This window comes from Syngnathus leptorhynchus, chromosome 4 (assembly GCF_054491065.1).
Source record: "Syngnathus leptorhynchus isolate UIUO chromosome 4, UIUO_Slep, whole genome shotgun sequence".
NCBI lineage: Eukaryota > Metazoa > Chordata > Actinopteri > Syngnathiformes > Syngnathidae > Syngnathus > Syngnathus leptorhynchus.
In genome coordinates this window covers 14,649,687-14,666,516 of record NC_141198.1, presented here as the reverse complement: position 1 = coordinate 14,666,516, position 16,830 = coordinate 14,649,687, and the positions used below count along the sequence as shown (strand labels likewise).

Genomic DNA, 16,830 nt, shown 5'->3' with positions numbered 1-16,830 from the left:
ATATGCAGTGGTTTTTTTTTTCTTTTTGAAAAAGACAATTACAATATTTAGCAGAATTCGCGTTCCGAGAATCGATTGATCGGCAGATTAATTTCAAAACTGTATAATGAATAAAAATTACTTTTTGGGGTTCAGAACATTGAATGTAGTACAATAAGTTGTCCTTTAGTATTTAACTTTGCAATGGATAGAAACATCTTCAAAATAAAACATCCAATTTAGATTTTTTTTTCAAATGCTATTTTCTTAGTCTTATGTGATGTGTAACAATAAATAATTAAAATAACAAGAACTGAATCTTTTTTCCAATCGATTTTAAAAATGTCATCTGATTAAAGTAGCATTCTGGTAGTAAATGGATTTTGAGTTCAGCTCCATTGTTGCTGCTTCTTAATGACAAAAAATGTACATGGTAGAATATTTAAATGTGTGTATACAGGCCTGTGTCAGACTTTGATTGTGTCAACGGCGAATTCCATTCAACTGGGTTGATTGTTCACGTTCGCAAATGGTTAGAAAAGACCAGATCTTGCCGGGTCGCCCCCCCCCCTCCCCCATTTTTCTTTCTTTTTTTTATGTATGTCAAAAAGCAACAACAACAAAAATCCAAGAAAGGCAAGGCTATGTGCTATTTATTCTGACTTTATACTTGACCAATAAAAGTAAGATTTTTTTCCATGCATATGTTTGATTATTTGTTTTATTTGAACAAATACCTTTTAACGATTTCACTTTGTAGAGCATAGTGCTACTTTTATTGGACCTTCCGATTTAAATTCACTTAAACATAAAAGATGTAACATTTAATTTTTTTGTTTTAGTGTATTATATGTATATGTAAAGTAACTTGAAATATATTTAAAATGCAGCCAAGCCACTTTATCTATGAATAATGCATAAAGCTTTACATTACACATTTTTTATTAAGAACATATAAGGTATATCTAAAGATATACTTTGATTCGTATTTTGTAATGTTTTGTGAGTTTTTAATTAATTTTAATAGATTAAGATACTGACGTGCCTCTCATATCTATAGAAATGCTTTTTGCATATAACCAGAGAATACGCATAATTTTATCGGCAATTTTCAAATAATTTGAATTAAGGCATTTTTGCATTTTTTAAAAAGCACATCAATAAAAACATTTAATTTGAATCTGAAAAAGTTTGCAAAATTCAAATCCATCTACCCATTATCTGTACCGCTTATGTAAAATGTTGACATGTCATGCAAAATATCAATGGTAATTTTAGGGGGGATATTTTATTGTCATTTTAATTAATATTCACATTTTATTAGGCCTTTTCTAAAGAAAATTGAAATCCAAACAATGCACAACTCTACCGGTGTACACTAGAGGGCGGTAAACAAACAAGCCCTTCTGTGTTGCCACGCAATTTCTGGAAGAACAAACACGGAGCCGTTCTTGGTGCGCATGCGTGCTCGGCTGAGTTCCGACAACTGAAATTAAGAAAAAGTAACAAGGTTTTTGAAAGTGAAAATATCCTACAAAAGCGGCAACATTGACACGAGAATGTGCCCCGAGATTGGAAGACACTGACTGTAAGGAGGTGGGTGAATGTATTGTTTCTCTCGACGACATGTGTGAAGCTACGTAAGGCTAACTAACGCCTAGCTACCGTCGTTGATTGACGCACTGTCATCAAAGGTGATTCTAACTTCGTTGCTACACAACTTTCAATTCCAGGTTGATGTTTAAAATATAAAATAGTAACCCCCTTAACGTAGAGATGTGAAATTACACCTACACACAGCGGCATTGGCAAAGTGTTAAGAAAACATTCCATTTGGAGAGACTTGGCGTTGTTTGCCCCCTCCATAAAAGGCAGGGTTTTTTTTGTTTTTGTTTTTTATCTAAAGCAGAAACACTTATTTTCCCCCAGAGTCAGTGTTAAGAATCCCCAAATATTTTCTGTAGCCTTCAGATTTATTTTTATAATCTCCAGTGTTTGGAACATGCTTTTGGACAAAACCAGGTATGCCCAATAAAGAATATATATATATATATATATATATATATATATATATATATATATATATATATATATATATATGATTTGTTTATTCAGATTACTATTTTTTTTTCATTTATTTATTTACATGGAGCTCCTAATGTGTTTTCTTGCAAATACTTTACCCTCATTGTCATTATGTCACACACACGTCACAGCTTCAGTTTTCATTTTGATGCTTCTACAAAGGCATAGGAAAAAGCTGATAATGTCAACAACAACAAAAGTTGAAGAGGAGCAAAGATGTTCCATACAAGTCATTGATCTGTCTCTTTTAAGAAGAAGCCATGGCCTGCGCGAGGGTCCCGTTGGATGAGCAGCAGGTGATAGAGCGAGACGCGCTGGGCAAGGAGCGCTCGCTGGCCGCACTGGTGAGTGGCCGTCATCTCTCTTGTTGTGGTTGGTCCGCCATCACGCGTCTCTCTGTTCAGCACCCTGACAGGAAGGAGGAGCGCCTCTTCGTGCCTTACGTGCCACTTTCGACTGACGCCTGTCCGGCCGATGCAGAGGAGTTCCTGGAACGAGGGCGCTTCATCTTGGAAGATCTGGAATGGCTACTCGCGCTGCCGCATGACAAATTTTGGTGTCAGGTGAGAGGTGTTGTCTCCTCAGTATATCTAAGCAACCCACATTCACTTTCTTTCAGAAGTCCATCAGCTTAGCTTAATGCTAGCAAACCCACCCACCCATTCATCCATTCATCCATCCATCCATCTGATTAAGACTCTGATTAGTAGAAAAATATACCTCATGAATAAAATAACTGTTGGGGTCCGCTGATGTTTACAATAATAAACTTATGAATTAAAGGCAGAACATTTGACTATTAGTATTTTGTTAGATTTACAATGGAGAAAACACTCTGTAAAATCTTTATTTCCTCATTCATTTTATGTGAAGGTTTAAGAAAATCATTTGAATTTATCAAGTAAACAAAACAACAACATAAGAGTCTCTCCTTTTGTCAGGTCGTGTTTGACAGATCGCTGCAGAATTGCTTGGACTCGTACGTCCAGCATGCCCCTCGCGGCCCGGACCTGGCCTCAGCACCCACGTTTCCGGCGGTGGCCCAGACTCAGCACTCGCTCCACCACGCTGTCTTCTTGACCTTCCTCAGGATGGCCACGCACAAGGAGTCCAAGGTAGGACCATCCCAATAATGAAATACATTCACCAGCAGCCTTTATTGTGGCAAATATATCCAAAAGCCACCATCGCTCATCCGAGTTCCGTGCCATCACTTGTTCCATTCTTTTTCCTGTTGATCATTTTGTGTTGAGTTGAGAGCCAAAATTTGAGTCACAAGTGGAATTGCGAGACTGCTTAAATGTTCATTCAATTCACCTCTTGACATTGGACTGCATTTTATTTTTAAAAGGTCATGATGTTCTTCCTCTTCCTCAGGAGAATTTCATCACCCCCGCCGCGTTTGGGGAAATCCTCTACGAGAACTTCCTGTTTGACATTCCCAAAATGATGGACCTGTGCGTGCTGTTTGGGAAGGGCAACGCTCGGCTGCTGCACAAGATGATCGGTGACGATCACCACCTCACATTGCTGATTCCTTTGTGGACACCGTGTGGATTATTGCATCCTCTTGTGCAGAGAACATCTTCATTCAGCAGCCATCTTACTACAGAGACCTGGATGACACCGTGCCCACTATTTTGGAGGTGAGACTATAGTCTGGGTCGCTTTATGAAACCATCACACTGTGATGTAGTTTAAAAATGAAAGAGAAAAAAAAAACAGAGATACTTTTTTAAATTTCTTTTTCTATATTCAAAAACAGTTTCAGTAAGTAGAGTTAAATTGAACTGAAATCAGTTGAGTGTGGGTAAGTCAAGAGTTGGAAGTAAGTTTGAGCTTCATTGAACTAGTTTATTTGGATTTTTTCATTTTCATCCTATGTAGATTTAAATGGGATACAACCTCAAATTGAATTGAAGAAAATGCACAAATCTAAAGGGATTCAGTGAAAATGGCTAAAAATGCTAATCGGATGTCGATGAAACAATTGATTGTCTCACCTTTGTACTGTACCCTTTTTCCCCTATTGGCACAACGACCTGTCAAGGTGTTGGACACCATCGTGGAGAAATGTGGCCTCCGCTGCGACGGCGCCACCGCTGTCCAACCCATGAAGCTCAACGGCCACAAGCAGCCGACCGCCATCAGCATGACTCAGCGAGTGAGGCCGCCACACAGGAAGGGCATCGGAGGCCGCTTGGCCTCACCTGGCATACATTGGTGTGCGTTTCTGCTCTTTGCAGGACTTTGTGGACATTCTTCTGTACCTGTGCGACGCAAGCAGTACCTTGCACGCCTTCTTGAGCGTCTTCCCCGCCGCTTGCGCCACTTTCCACTCGCACGGCTTCCTCTGCAGGTAGACAGACGTACGCCGGCCACAGGCCGCTTCAGGTCACGAGGTGCTCACGACATCTCATGCGTACTTTACTCCCGCTGCAGGCTGACTTCTTTCTATGAGAGCGTCGTGCCCGACCTGGAAAATGCCTTGACCAAGAGGAACTTTGAAGATACAAGGTGTTTGGCATGTCTGAGCGGCTGCTTGAAGGCTCTGCTATATCTTCTATTTTTGTTTAAATCGTGCGTTTCTGGGGGCTTCTGGCCTGCCCTGTGAATGCTTTGAAAGTGCAGTTCAGTTTTGCATTTTTGGAAAACATGTCTATCATAAGTCGGAACACAAAAACATGCCATGGTGGAAAAGAGTTAGGCAGTGATCCACTTTTGGGTTTCTGTCAAAGATGCACATGCATAAGTCTCCTACAAGCCACCTAATGCTGGAAACCTCTTTGCAGTCTTCAGGAAGACATGTGGCAGAGGTTGTCCCACTCGCGCCGCAGGATGTTGGACACGGCTCACCTGCTGCTGCACCACGCCTGCCTGCAGCCGATTCTGGAGGGGTGAGGCTGCCGCGTCGCCTGATGCACATGCGCTAAAGCTAATGCTAACAGGAGCGCATTTGTCCCGCAGGGTGGAAAACAAGCAAGCATTTGCCGAAGAGCTGCTGCAACACTTCACGTCGTTTTTGTCGGAGAAAAGGTTGGTACCCTAGCACTTTGAGCATTTCCTCAACTTGCATTTGATTTGTCATGCGCTCATGTTTTGTCGTCCCGTAAGGTTTTTGTGCGATTACGACGAACTGTTTCCCATTGCGGACGATGTCAGCCTCCTTCAACAAGCCCTTCCTGCCATGTATCCTCTCGCCATTCATGTTGCAAACAAATCCGTAGCATCCAAAATTTCCAATGTTAGCAGAAAAATTACCATCGTTAGCGTTCAACATTAACGTCTACGTTAGCTTCAGTGTAAGCCGTTTGAATTGTAATCCAACGTCATCTTAGAGCTAAACAAGACCGTTTGTTTCCAATACTTGATTCTGAAGTCTGCTTCCACCGTTCGCGTCGACTTTAAGTCCTACTGTCAGCTTTTTGAATTGGCTTCCAACGTCACCAGTAATTGGAGGTTAAAAAAAAAGAAAAAAAGCTTCCCAGTGTTAGCTTCTGATATCGGCTTCTGACGTTAGCCAAGAAAAGAACGGTACAAAAAGGAAAGGTACAAATCTTATCAAAGCCTCAACTTGTGCGTCTCAGCGATGAGACCAGGACGTCCTACCTGCTCCACGGCGTCCACAGTGTCTGGGACAGCGTGGGCAGAGACAAACCACCACGCACGGTGTCCTCGTCGCAGCCGGCCAATCGGGGAGCGCCGTGCGAGACCTTACTCTCCATCGATCGGGATGTGAGGGAATCAGATGGTGGCAGAGTGGGGGGGGCTGAGGCCACAAATTGGATGCCGGACGTCCCCCGTAAAGGAACCAATGTAGGTTCTTCACCCAAAGAAAAAAAAAGAAGAAATGTTCAAGAGATCCCTCCAAGAAATCTCCCAAATTGGCTGTCTGTTCACCTCCCCCCACCCCAGGGGGACATTTGTCCCGTGAGCGAGGCAGAGTTGGAGTCGCTAGTGTCGTGCATCCGGGACCTGCTGCCTGACCTGGGTGAGGGCTTTTTGCTGGCGTGCCTGCGGGAATACGGCTACAACTCGGAAGTGGTCATCAACAACATCCTGGAAGGGCGACTGGCACCCGAACTGGACGCGCTGGACCGCGCTATGCCCAGGTCATCCCACGCAAACAGCAGCAGTCTTTTCAGTAGAACCACACTAGTGAGAGAGTTCAGAATAAAATGCAGGTTGACGGAACAAAAGTAAGCGGTAGCAAGGCCAGGTGAAGCAATTACATACATACATCCTCTATTTACCATTTATAAAATATGTTCTAGTAGGTTTTGAAATTTGAAGTCTGCACTTATCCTGAAAAAGTCCAAATTTGAAGGAAATATGTCGAATCAGTCAAAACCTTTAGTTTTGCATAAATGGAAACAGAATAGCTGACCATATTGGGACTTATTGTGAATCGGAGTTTTTTTTTTTTTGTCTTTGTGTTTTAAGGCCGGTGAAAGAAGCTCTCCCTGTCGTGTTGAACAGCAGATCCAACGTGTATGACGACGATGAGTTTGATGTCTTCCGCAGGGATGCCGTAGACATGACGCGCGTCTCGAAGGGAAGGAGGTGCGAGATGGCTTGACCAAGCTGTGTTTTCAAACCGTAACTCTGGCTTTGAAATGCGAGTCCTGGCTTTGGATTCAAATTTGAAGCCCTTTTATAAATTTGGCTTATAACACCCAAAGGAAACCCAAACCCTTGTTTCACCTATTATGGCAAATGCCCCCCAACAGGAAAGGCGAGAGCATGACGGAGCTGCTCAACGACAAGCAGCACATATCTGAGCAGCGCGCTCGTTACCAGGCCTACCAGACGGTGGTGGACGAGGTCCAGCCGCAGGCGGGAGACGCGGCGGGGGCGTCGGCTAGCTACATCACGGGCGACGACTACGATGACGAGTATGACGACACCTATGACATGAATCAAGTGGGAGCCAACGACCTGGACGGAGACAGCCTCCTGAACAGGAGGTACAGTAGAGTTTTGAATGGCCTAAGATTTGAACCTTGTGGAGTCCCTTAAAACGCATTATGGCAAATGTAGAGCTGTGTTTCCGTCTTGTGGCAACTTAAAAAAAAGGCAAATAAGTGCAATCCATTTACTATTTTATATTCAGCCTCAGTTCGCTCATTTTCATGAGTGATCTCCACTCTGATGCTAACTGATGAGTTTCCATTTCAGACCTTTCACGGTGCCCCGAGTCCTCCAGAGAGCAAATAACGCTGAGGAAGCAGAGAATGACGAAGAACAAGAGGAGCAAGCACTGCAGGTAAGACGAGACGTCTGGAGAGGAATTCATTGGGTGTCTTTGGATTGTTGATTATTTTGACGTTTCCAGAAATTTTAAATAATTTGATGCCACTATGAAACCTCCAATCTTACTTGAAATTCTAACTCTGGCCTGTAAGCCTACTTTGAAACTGTAGCCCAGGTCTGGAAGTCCAACCCTGACTTAAAATTTAAAATTGACATGAATTTGTTAAAAACTGCAACCCAAGCGTCGAGACTTTCAAATCCTAACCCAGGCTTTTGAGACTAACTTGGAACCCAAACACTTGTTTGAGAGCCTACCTAAGATTGAAACTCCAACCTTAGCTTGAAGCCTCAATTTGAGACTTAAACAAAAACTTTAAACCTTAAATTGAAACCTTATCCCAGGCTTCAAGTCCTACAATGACACAAAGCCAAAAATGTTGTTTGAAACCATAGTCCTGGTTTGAAACCCTACCCTGAACCTTACTGTCTCAGGCTTGAGCACTTAACCCAGGCCCTGTTTTGTCCCACAGAGCAACATGAACAAGGACCAGTTCATTCAGGACCCGGCGCTGCTGAGGGCGCGAGCCGAGGCCAGACGAGTTGCCGTGCAGCAAAGGAAAGGGTGAGGCACACGTACGCACAACAACACGCAGCAACAGACACGCGGCTGCCATCTGTTAAGCGGCGACCGATCTTCCTCCTCAGCATCCAGCCGGAGCGTCCCAGCCACGTGGTGGGCCGTTCTAAAGGCCAGGGACAGACGCTGGACACATTTCTGGACAGGCGCAGGAAGGAGGCCAACAAGGGCCGCGGGACCAACCACAACCGGCGTAACATGGCCGACCGCAAGAGGAGCAAAGGTATGATCCCCTCGTGATCGTACCTTCCTGAAAAGAAGTGGACTGAGGCTCCCATTTTTGGACAAATAATTGATGTGATTGGAAACCAAAGGAGTGAAGTAGCCAGCACGTGTTTTACTTTGCAATGAAAAATCCAAATGTGGCATGCGGAAGAAGTGGACGTTTATTGCATTGACTGCTCTTGGGCGTTTGCAAATCACAAATTGATGATTTTTGTACACAAACCTGACCTGTCAGCACTTTGTAACCGCAGCACATGAAAATGCTTGCAATAAATACTTGAATAAGGTCTCCAACCCCAAAACATGAGGGCTTCATCTAACAGACGTCATTTTGGAGCCACCTGTGCCCGACTTGCCCGCGGAGGTTTTTGTTGTTGCGGATGGAAAAAAAAAGCCCTGTCAAAAATGCTGTCCCGGTTGTGCGACACGCAACACTTTCGGATCCAATAGAGGCAACGCTCGAGTATGACAAACAAATGGACGAGCAAAAATGGAGTGTGATTACTAACTGCCCCCATGGACGCCGCCTGGGGAGGGAAAACATTGATGATAAAACAGACCATGCATCTCACGGCTTAGGTTTGATTTTGGATTTGGGGGCCTTTTGGTACCGGATACTGATGTTTCTTTTCTTTTTAAACAGTCACTTTGAAAACTAAATAATGGACAGAGCATAAGTGTTAATGTTAATATTGATTTTAAACAAAACGACGCCTTCAAACCAAAGTCCAGAAATGAAATGACTAGCATTGGCTTTTCTGAAATTCATCTCACCTTACAAGGAATATGTTGGGTGGATTTCTTGTCGATAAAACAGATTTGTCAAAAAACTATACTTCTGGAACATAATGGCTGACTACCCTTCCTTTTAGCCTTTCGTTTATTTGGCCTCCGTGCGCGATGGCTAGAGGAAAGTGTGTGAATGGCTTGCAGCGGCGGACGCAACACTTTGTTACACTCAAATTACACAGCGGGCAGGTGTGATGCAGCAACAGCCAGGGATCCACGCAGGTCCGATGGTACTCATGTCCACACAGCATCTACAAGTAGCTTTGCCCGTCTCACCTGGTTGCGGTTGAAGAGCTCCGAACAGCGCAGTTGTCGGTACGTTTTGGTCCGGAGGGAGGACATGATCTTCAGGACGTCCCGCTTTGGAAGAGATCGAAGAAGATGTGGTCGTCGTGGAGCTGGTGGGCCTGCAGGATGACGCCAGTGCTGAGGATGAGCGCCATCTACAGGGCGGTGTCCCACAGCTGCAACAAGTACCATTTGGAAATGACAATAATCGGTTTCATTTTAGGATTCTTGCCATCAAAGTGTAAAAACAACTTCAATCGTTCTTAAAATGTTTTTTAGCCCGCCACTTGACCACAGTGTCAGCGTGGCACCCTGCCCCACAACACACACATATGTCAGCTATTGACTGTCCTCCAAGAGCCGCTATAGCCAATGCGGGACATTGGTGAAGGTAATCTTAGCACTCACGCGGAGGCCCCTAGTAAAAACTGGTCAAATATGTTTAAAAAAATATATATTTTAAATGAAGATATTTGCAATTTTAGTAATGACACCCTCGTAAAAACTGGTCAAATATTTAAAAATATATATATATTTTTAAAATGAAGATATTTGCAATTTTAGTCATGACACCTGAATTTGATGCACAGTTTGTCTTTGCGGGCCACATAAAATGATGTGGTGGGCCGTATCTGGCCCCCGGGCCTTCGGTCTGACACCTGTGCTCTACAATGACTACATACTGTACAATATATATGGATCATAATTTGTCTTTTAATATGCAGTTTTTACTGTCATATGTACTTATGTAATGTCAAAATGTACACCATACGTCTCACATGGAATAATAAGAATGAGTCGAACACAGAATTAAATACAATTTAAAAACATACATAAGGCATAGACATGTATTATTTCCCATCATGACTATATGTAGTACAAAAGTACGAAAGTACATCAAAGCCGTTGTAAATAAAAAAGACCGAAACCATTGAATGTTCCAATTCCCGAACTGAACCCTGTCCTTGAACGCAACACAAGAGCCGCCCAGCTCGTCGGATTTGATCCTGCCTTTTAATCGGTTGTGCGTGCGCGTGCCGTGCCGACACACACATGCACACACTGTGAAAGCCGGCCAGCCAGTCAGTCAGACAGTCAGTCAGTCAGTCAGTCAGTAAGTCGTAAACGACGATAATGTTGAGTTTTGTTTAGTCCTACTTCCACTCATCATTGAATGGCGGGACATGAAGGAGTGTGGAGGCTGTGGATGTGCAACAAGTGACTGAAGAGACAAGCGTGGACGCAACTCAAGTCCCCCTCAAATAAACAACCTGCTGCGATGTCGCTTCTGTGCATCAGAGGTGAGTGTGTCCACCAGGACCAAGTCACCGGTAGAATGCAGTTCCCAATTCCGATTTGCGATCCACCTGTCCGGTCTGCAAGATGTGAAGAGTGGCTGAGCGCATTTTCGTTGTTATAAAAGAGCGCACCTGGATTTCTGTGTTAATATACAACTACTATGTTTGGGTGTGATTAAAACTCTTCTTACTCTGGACTCCTCAGGGGATGACCATCATTCTTTCGATCATTCATTCATTCATTCATTCATTCATTCATTCTCTTTGACCGCTTATCCTCCTCACTAAATCAATGTCTGTAGATATTTGATCATTTTTGTTGAATATTTGATATGTGGTGGTTGCATTGGCGTCAGCTTATCGACACATAGAACAAAAAAAATAAAACTGGCATTGAGAAGCCACGTTCATGTCCGTTCGGTGCTTTCTGACTACATTTGCAAACGCGCATTTGGATCCGCTTATCAGCACAGCTTTTCCATGAAACAAAACTAAAGTCCAAGTAGTGGGTCTTTGATGCTTGACAGTTATTGAATAAGATCAATGTGCCAACTGAACACAACACATCTTTATTGATCTCCAGTAGCGCTTTCACAAGAACATGCTGCATGTTGATTAAACCAACATTTGGTCATTTACTCATTTATCTTTTTTCATTTATTTATCATTTATTTGCTCGTCGGCATTTGTGCTCATTCTATTTGTTCTCGTGTGCTTCTCGACACACCAAAATCCATTCAAATGTGAGCCGATGTGACCCTTTTGGAGGTTTCTAATGTTGTTCAGATGGTCTACGACACTAGGTCGAGCCGGCGGCCTTTTGTTGTCGTCGCTTTGTCATCTCTGTGGACGCTTCCACGTCGGTTTTGTGTGATTAATGCCCGAGGCAAGACGGTGCCGCTGCCCAACTCGTCCGTTCTGGGCCGATAGTTGCCAGACTGCAGCTGGGCCCGGTTTTGGATCAATAAAGATTGCAATTGTCGGATACACACTGATAATGTGCGTCAAACGTTTCCTTGCGAGTACAAAGAACGTCAATCTGGACAAACCAGAAGAACAGCAACAAAAAAATGCCTCGTACTTCTCGTTCCTCCACAGTTTCCTTTTGTCCGTTTCTATGAGGTCAATCTGAAATCGTAGCATTTGGCACAGAATAAGCAACTGTCCTTCATTTTGAGGTTACATTGACAGAACAAAAAAAGGGCAAGTGGCAGGTGAAGGATAGGAAATGAGCACCTGAAAGAGACAAGTAAGAACAGGAAGTGAGCAGCAGGAAGTGACAGGTGAGAAGAGGAAGTGAAGTCCCAGCAGGATGAAATAAACAAGGAAGTAAGCCTTGTGCGTGATGGGAGGGGCTGAGCGGGTAATCCCGCCGCCATCTGCCGCTGTTGTGCGCGTGTTGGAATGTCGAGCTCGCACGGGGCGGTGCTCTCACGATAATGCCCCTTGCTGAGCATCAAAGCCGTGTCTGTCTTTCCCGTTTTTTTTCCCGCCACCGTGAAGGGTCCTTGAGAGTGTTGGTGACAAAGAGTTGGTGACCGGCCGGTCTGACCTTCTGTCATGAGCCCCGCCCCCACCTTGTGAAAGTAGATACATTTTACTGGGCCCGTGAGCCAGCAGTTGTGAAAAGCATAACTCCCTTCATCCAATGTCTTTCCGTCTTTTGGAAAAAAAACAGTCTAGTGCATGAAAGAATACGACGTCGTCATCATTCTCTGAGCATTTAATCCCATGCGTGACTCATCACATGATCAGATGACAGTTATTGATTTGACCACGTTTAGTCTCAAACTCAGAGGCTACTTGTTGTTACAAAGTGCCCAATGCAGTCTCGCTGCGAGCATGCCGGTTAGCTTTATCGTTAGCCTCGGCGCGGCCCTTAAGGCAATATCTTGTCGGGATGATCCGTTTGCAAACGCTGGCCAGCAAGTACGTGCGAAGCGTTTCTAGCGCTTTCTAATAGCAGCCACGCTGACCTGCGACGGCCACAAGATGCCAGATTCAACTTTGATGGCTGCGGCCGATCGGCATCGGCCTACCTGGCTGGCTGGCTGGCGATTGAGTTTACGAAAGTATGATGTACTTTGTAACAATGTTTTTTTGTTGTCATATTGTCAAACATGTATATTTGAATGAACTTGTCAGGACTGTAAATTAGGGTGACCAGATTTGGTGAGAGCGCTGGAATGGGCGGCGGCAGTCAAACAAAATCCTGGACAATTTTAAAATTCTCCCTGGACATTTTTTTTAGGTCTCAAAAGTAGGACATGTCCGGGAAAAAGAGGACGTCTGGTCACCCTACTGTAAATGTGCTATGTCTCTGGTTTGTGTTACTACAACTCCCCCCCCGCAATACCTCTGCAGCTTGCTAGCTAGCAACCTTGCTACTGTTCTTTGCAGCCCACTAGGACACTTTATTCCTCTCTCGTCTTGTTCTTCACCCCTGGAATAAAAGGTCATCGTGAATTTGCACGTAAACCTCATTGAGCTAACCTCTTCAACTTTAATTGCCAATTAACTTTTTCACGGTAAAAGTCATTTCACTGTTGAGCTTGAGTCAGCTTGATCTCCCAACGCTCATGTTTGTTGGAGCAACAAATTGATAACATTTGCTTTCTCTTTTTTTCCCCCCTCCACAGTGAAGAAAGCCAAACTTGACGGGCCTCCAGGTGAGAGCTCTCTATGCATCCCCCCCTTTTTTTTTTTTTTTTTGCAGAAAGCAGACACATCATCTTTTTGAGTTTTTCATGCTGGGACGGGCATCTTTGAACATCCCAACCCCGCGACAAAAGCTTTCAAGACCAACAACAATGTGTCGATTTTAATAATATTGAGTTGCTCCCAATTCCAGCTCATTTGCTCTTGCGTGTTGGCAGAGGAAAAGTCATTTTGACAGATAATTTTCTCCCTTAGTGTTCTCTTCCCTTACAATTGGGTTCTACTTGATGGGTGGAATTGCAACTTGTCCTTTAGAAACTGGACAACTGGTGCTGTCCCCTTCGGCAAAACGCTTTGCGGGAAGCTCAGACTCAGTGAAGCGTACGTGAAGGAGAAACGAAAAAGAGGCGCCCCAGTCTGCTGTTCCATTTTAGAAAAAGCCAATCAGATTTTTGATAATAAGCGATATGTTTGGTCGCGGACGCTTAAATCCCAGGGGCGGAACGGGATGTCCCTGCAGATGAACGGCCCGGAAAATGTGTCATTTCCTCAATTAGTCTGGCAATCACTCGGATTTAGTCTGCATCCGTTGTGGCCGACGTTTGGTGAATCTTTTGCTCGCTTTCACGATGAACACGCGAACTTCAGTTTGAAAACGTAGCGCAGCCCTTAAGGCCAATTTCACAAAACCAAATGACATTTGGCAAACATGGCTCTCATGAGCAGACCCACACACACTAAAAAAAAACCCACCTCAAGACCCCTTGGCCAAAATGAACTCAATCGTTTTGGTTTGACATTGAGTGCCTCCAAGAGTCTCAAAAGGCCGGGCCCAAAAACAGAAGGGAAGACAGCTACTTTAGTTTTAAGCAGCCGTTTCTCATCTTTAAGAGTCCGTTGATCAGTGTGCAAGTGAAACACTGAAAACCGCTTTCAAGAATGCAGGGACATATTATTGTGAGTTGCCCCACCCAAAAAAAAAAAAAAAAAAGACCTCTCCCAAAACAACACGGCAAGAGTACGGAATTGGTTTGAAGCATCCATGTCGGGCTCAATCACATCCAGTAAATATGAATCCATCCTAGCCCATCCCTCATCACTGATAAGCGAACAGATGTTTTGTTTTTTTTCTCTCCAGATAAGTTCAACGCCTACGTGACACTAAAGGTGCAGAATGTGAAGAGCACGACTATCGCGGTCCGCGGAAACCAGCCGTGCTGGGAGCAGGACTTCATGTTGTGAGTGGAACACGAATAAAGCTGATGCGCCGCTTAAGATTGAGAGTTTACATCAAATGAGGTCCAACTGCTTTCGATGCCACTCGCCTTGTTTGGATGATGCTCAGAGAACATACATTTTCACCAAAAGTCATTATTTTGCTACTGAAATGATACAATTTAGCTTTATTGTTTTTTAGTATTTGTTTTTTTTTTCCAATTCCAAAAAGAGCATCAACTTTTTTCCCCCCCATTTCTTCAATTTGCCACGTTTTGCTCTGAATGTGAATCGACGTAATTTTGCTTATTTGTTGTGTAGTGAGATCAGCCATCAAGATGCCTCCCTGGTGGCAGAATTGTGGAACAAGGGTTTAATTTGGGATACTTTGATAGGCACCGCGCTGCTGCCCCTCGACGCCATTCGGCAATCCAACGAGGTCGGTCACGCACGCACGCGCACGCACACGCACACACACCAACACTAACGTGTTGCGGGTGTTACAGGAGGGTCCCGGGGAATGGACTTGTCTCGATTCGGAGGTTCTGATGAGAGCAGACGAGATCTTTGGCACCACCAAACCGACTGCGCACCAAGTGCTGCTGGACGCACGCTTTGAGCTCCCGTTGGGTCAGTTGCCCTAATGCATCTGCGCACAAAAATGAGAATGCACTGAGTAATATTAAATGAAAGTCTAAAAAAGAAAAAGAATCAGTTGAAGAGTAGATTTTAGAAATAAACATTTCAAGCCTACGTTAGGGGTTTGATACAAAGAGACTGGATCATTGCTGCTTTTGTGCTTTTTGCAGACATTCCAGAGGACGAAGCCCAATATTGGACTCGCAAACTGGATCGCATTAACAATATGAACATGGACGAGCGAGACGTGAGTTCAAGTCTCCTTTCGTGCAGTCTTCTGCCACCTTCAGGCTGACAGCGCTCATTACAGTCGTGCCGATGATGCTTAATATGTAATGTGACTTTTTGCGTCAGTATCCGCCGCATGACGACCCCATTGACAGAGGACGGGTGGCGTCCGTGCCCTCGCAGTGCTGTGAGTAGCACATTTCCATCTTCATCTTTCATATTCACAATTCATACGGACACTTCATTAGGTACAAGTCACTGCATGAGGTCCGCCACAATTCATGCCTGTGTCTATTAGAATCATCATGTTTGCATATTTTATGTTGGTATCTGTTGCTTTTTTTTTTTTTTTTTTCCTCACCAAATGTATGACGTCATAGTGTCGTTTTTCACCATGTCCCCAGTTGGCTTCTCCCAAGTGTGAAGAAAAGTTAAGCGCAGTTAATAACAGTTAAACGTTTAGGATTACTTTCATCATCAATTCAGGCCTGCGCTATTGTTTCAGATCAGCCTGCTTTGGTTTTCCAATTTAGGCTTTAAGTTAGGCTTAGGGTGTTTTTAAATGAGGCTTAAGGTTTCAAAGAAGCGTTTGGCTTTTAGAGGGTTGTAAGGACAGGGTTGGCTTGGAAAAAAATCGTTAGGGTTTGCAATTAGGATCGCAAGCTAGAGTTAGGGTGTTAAGCAACAGGATGTGTGTGTGTGTGTGTGTGTGTGTGTGTGTGTGTGTGTGTGTGTGTGTGTGTGTGTGTGTGTGTGTGTGTGTGTGTGTGCGCGCGCGTCTATCTGTCTTCTTCTCTCGCTCCTTCATTTGGAGCGAATGTTGCACAAAAGCCATCCGTTTCATCACCTCATCTCCTTTGTCGTCGTCATCCTTTTCATCCGTGGTCTTGATTTCTCGGAGTGACTTTTCTTGTTCTTGTGGTTTCCCTGCTTACTGATCACCAGGCAACTGGGCTTATTTTGGACGGACGGACCAGCAAAGTACGTACACAGAATTCAAGTGGTTTTAAGCCAGAGTTTATGACGAGGCTTACGATTTTAAGATGATGCCCCCCAGCTTGTGTTCAGGCTTTCAAATCATGGTGACAAGGCAAGACTACAAAGTTTTAAAGTTGTAATACCCGTTTTTACCACCAGAGAGAAGCATTTCTCTAAATGTACTTTTCACCTGTGGCATTCAGTAGTCTGTGTTCTCACTCAGAACTTGAGCTGACTAAGTAATTTCTGGAAACTTGACAAGAAAAAAAGGTGACTCAATGGCTGTTACCTTTTTCCCAAAGTGTTGCGTACCTCGTTGTCTTGAACACAGCTTTCGACGATCACGACAGCGCCGTGGATGACCATGACTGGGAAGCGGCCGTCCGAGCTCCGCCTCCACGCTATCACAACGCCTCGCAGACCAACTCGTCAGCCCACCAGTACCCCATCGGAGGCCGGGTCCAGCGCCAGCAGCTCTCGCAGGACATGGACAGCTTTGAGATGGAGCGCCCAAACCTGCGGAGTTTCAGGTAAACACAAACTGCCATGGCTGGGTTC

The 16,830-nt window shown here is 44.3% G+C and overlaps 2 protein-coding genes across 6 annotated transcripts in view; both read left to right on the top strand.

Annotated features, from left to right (window-relative positions):
• The first annotated feature begins 1,396 nt into the window (after positions 1-1,396).
• ascc2 (activating signal cointegrator 1 complex subunit 2) lies at positions 1,397-8,481 on the top strand. 5 transcript variants are annotated; one of them, XM_085910804.1, is made up of 19 exons: positions 1,397-1,575; positions 2,320-2,408; positions 2,469-2,627; positions 3,006-3,179; positions 3,442-3,571; positions 3,643-3,711; positions 4,098-4,228; positions 4,311-4,423; positions 4,507-4,581; positions 4,857-4,961; positions 5,032-5,100; positions 5,179-5,253; positions 5,652-5,880; positions 5,980-6,176; positions 6,508-6,627; positions 6,795-7,031; positions 7,243-7,330; positions 7,848-7,939; positions 8,023-8,481. In XM_085910804.1, the coding sequence occupies exons 2-19, from the start codon at positions 2,325-2,327 to the stop codon at positions 8,192-8,194; spliced, it is 2,319 nt and encodes a 772-aa protein (XP_085766930.1). In that variant the 5' UTR covers positions 1,397-1,575; positions 2,320-2,324; the 3' UTR covers positions 8,195-8,481. The 5 variants fall into 5 exon arrangements, with proteins under 5 accessions (XP_085766930.1, XP_085766934.1, XP_085766929.1 ...); XM_085910808.1 differs by having other exon boundaries at positions 2,317-2,408; positions 3,643-3,710; positions 4,115-4,228; XM_085910803.1 differs by having other exon boundaries at positions 2,317-2,408.
• Positions 8,482-10,308: 1,827 nt separating this feature from the next.
• Positions 10,309-16,830, top strand: part of LOC147058324 (protein unc-13 homolog B-like) — a 45,525-nt gene continuing 39,003 nt past the window's right edge. Inside the window, exons 1-8 of the mRNA XM_085908771.1 lie at positions 10,309-10,557; positions 13,194-13,223; positions 14,351-14,450; positions 14,749-14,866; positions 14,934-15,057; positions 15,237-15,313; positions 15,421-15,481; positions 16,604-16,802. Coding sequence (XP_085764897.1) covers positions 10,536-10,557; positions 13,194-13,223; positions 14,351-14,450; positions 14,749-14,866; positions 14,934-15,057; positions 15,237-15,313; positions 15,421-15,481; positions 16,604-16,802 — 731 coding nt within the window. The 5' untranslated portion in view covers positions 10,309-10,535. The remainder of the gene's footprint in view (positions 10,558-13,193; positions 13,224-14,350; positions 14,451-14,748; positions 14,867-14,933; positions 15,058-15,236; positions 15,314-15,420; positions 15,482-16,603; positions 16,803-16,830) is intronic.